Source organism: Gavialis gangeticus, unplaced genomic scaffold (genome assembly GCF_001723915.1).
Source record: "Gavialis gangeticus isolate Ggan-Ray unplaced genomic scaffold, GavGan_comp1, whole genome shotgun sequence".
NCBI lineage: Eukaryota > Metazoa > Chordata > Crocodylia > Gavialidae > Gavialis > Gavialis gangeticus.
In genome coordinates, this window is record NW_017729022.1 from 58,811,442 (window position 1) to 58,813,240 (window position 1,799).

The 1,799-nt window shown below is 47.9% G+C and overlaps 1 protein-coding gene across 1 annotated transcript in view; it reads left to right on the plus strand.

The window, feature by feature from the left end:
• The window catches only part of LOC109296393, a 59,576-nt gene that overhangs the window by 36,364 nt on the left and 21,413 nt on the right, over positions 1-1,799 (plus strand). The window contains exon 7 of the mRNA XM_019515803.1: positions 1,181-1,330. Coding sequence (XP_019371348.1) covers positions 1,181-1,330 — 150 coding nt within the window. The remainder of the gene's footprint in view (positions 1-1,180; positions 1,331-1,799) is intronic.

The following is a 1,799-nucleotide window of genomic DNA, read 5'->3' on the forward strand; positions in this document are numbered from 1 at the left end:
TTGAATTATAGCTAGTCTTTTATTTTAATTGCAACTGGGACATATCAAGAACTACAGTGTAATCTGCTGAAGTATTATGCCTTTAACCTGAACAAACAGAACTTTAATTAGTTTTACTCTGGGGCACTACCCTATAGTGTCAATCTGATCCAGGGGGAAATGTATACCTGCTAACCCTAAGAGAAGCCAAAACAGGAAGCACACTCCAGAGTCACAGAACATTTCTGTATTTCCTATTGGTCTATACCAGCAGGAATTTACCATCTACTTCTCTTTCTCTGATTCAGCAAATAAGGTGAATCCTGTAGGCAAGACTCTGCCCGACCCTCCTTGACCACCCACTCCAAGAAAGGTTGAAAAGCAAGTGGCTCCACTTTTTCTTATATTCCAGGTCACAAGATCTTTGTAGTCCATTAAGGCCACATCCACATGAATAGGGGCAGGCATTTGTAGTGTGGGTTTGGAGCAGCACAAATAGTGTGCCGCTACATTGTGCTGCAGTGCACGCCCCTGCTCATGCAGTTTGCAGTGGGACACATTCTCCTGCTGCTCCATGTGCTGTGCAGGGCAAGGGGGTTGGCTGGGGCACAGGGTGCCTCAGCATTGGGGTAGCTGGCAGGCAGCCCCCATGCTGAATCACTCTGTGCCCCAGCCAGCTGGGGAGCAGCACATGGAGATGTGCTGCTTGATGTGGCAAGATCATAGTGTGCAACTTCTTTGTGGCACCACAAACTGCACATGTTGCATGTTAAACCATGCCCCGTGCTACTGATTTGCAGCACTGGGGCAAATTTGCTACAGGGATTTCCTGGTAGCAATAAAAATACCATGAGAAAAAAGCAGTACAAAGCACACCAAAGTGCTGTGTGCTGGCACAAATGTGGAGATAGGGGAGTAGGCAGCCCAGCTGGCAGAATAAGGGCACTTATTCTGCCCTGGGCTGCCTGCTCCCCCATCTCTGCATGCTGCAGAGCTCCTGCACTGAGGAACTCTGCACCCCAGCCAGCCACCCCCCGTCTGGCTGAGGTGCAGGGTGCCTCGAGACAGGGGAGCAGGCAGCCCTGGGCTGGGATTCTTAGCTCTTGGCATGGACATGTAACATAAATCACAAACCTGAAGTTAGGTTATCAGGAAAACAAACAAACAAACAAAACAACCACTTCCTTGACTCAGACTTCTGCTATCCTTCTGAGCATCTGGCAGCTTGCCAAAGCTATTCTGATCTCCCAGGTGGGGGTGTATACACCAACATATTCAGTGACTCTCCCAGTCAGACCATACTTGGAACCTTTACACCTTCTGGGCATGGCAGTATTTGCTTTTCTAACAGGTAAGTATTTGCCTTAAAAAAGACATGCTACTATACTGTGTACTATACAAGGCAATATAATAGGCACTGTACCTAATATGGTGCTCAAAGCCATGACTGAGTGAGTGTGAGATCTTGCGTAATCAAACCCCAGCATCATCTGATTTTTGAAGCTGAGTGGAGACCATTTTGAATATTTATCTCCTGATTTATACAGTGAAATAGCAACAAAACATCAAATCTCCTGAAGACAGAAACCTTGCACATGGGAAGGGAGACATGGCAACAGTTGTTCACTCCCATCCTGGCTCTCAAACACTTGAAGAAAGGCTATTCTGTTGAGCCTCCATACCACAAGCGATGGAGACCATGCAACATCATCTCCATAACATCGTAGACCAGGGGTCAGCAACCCCCAGCACGCGTGCTGAGCAGGGCACGCAAGACCATTTTGCTTGGTACACCACTGCCAGCCTGCGCTCTAAGCACC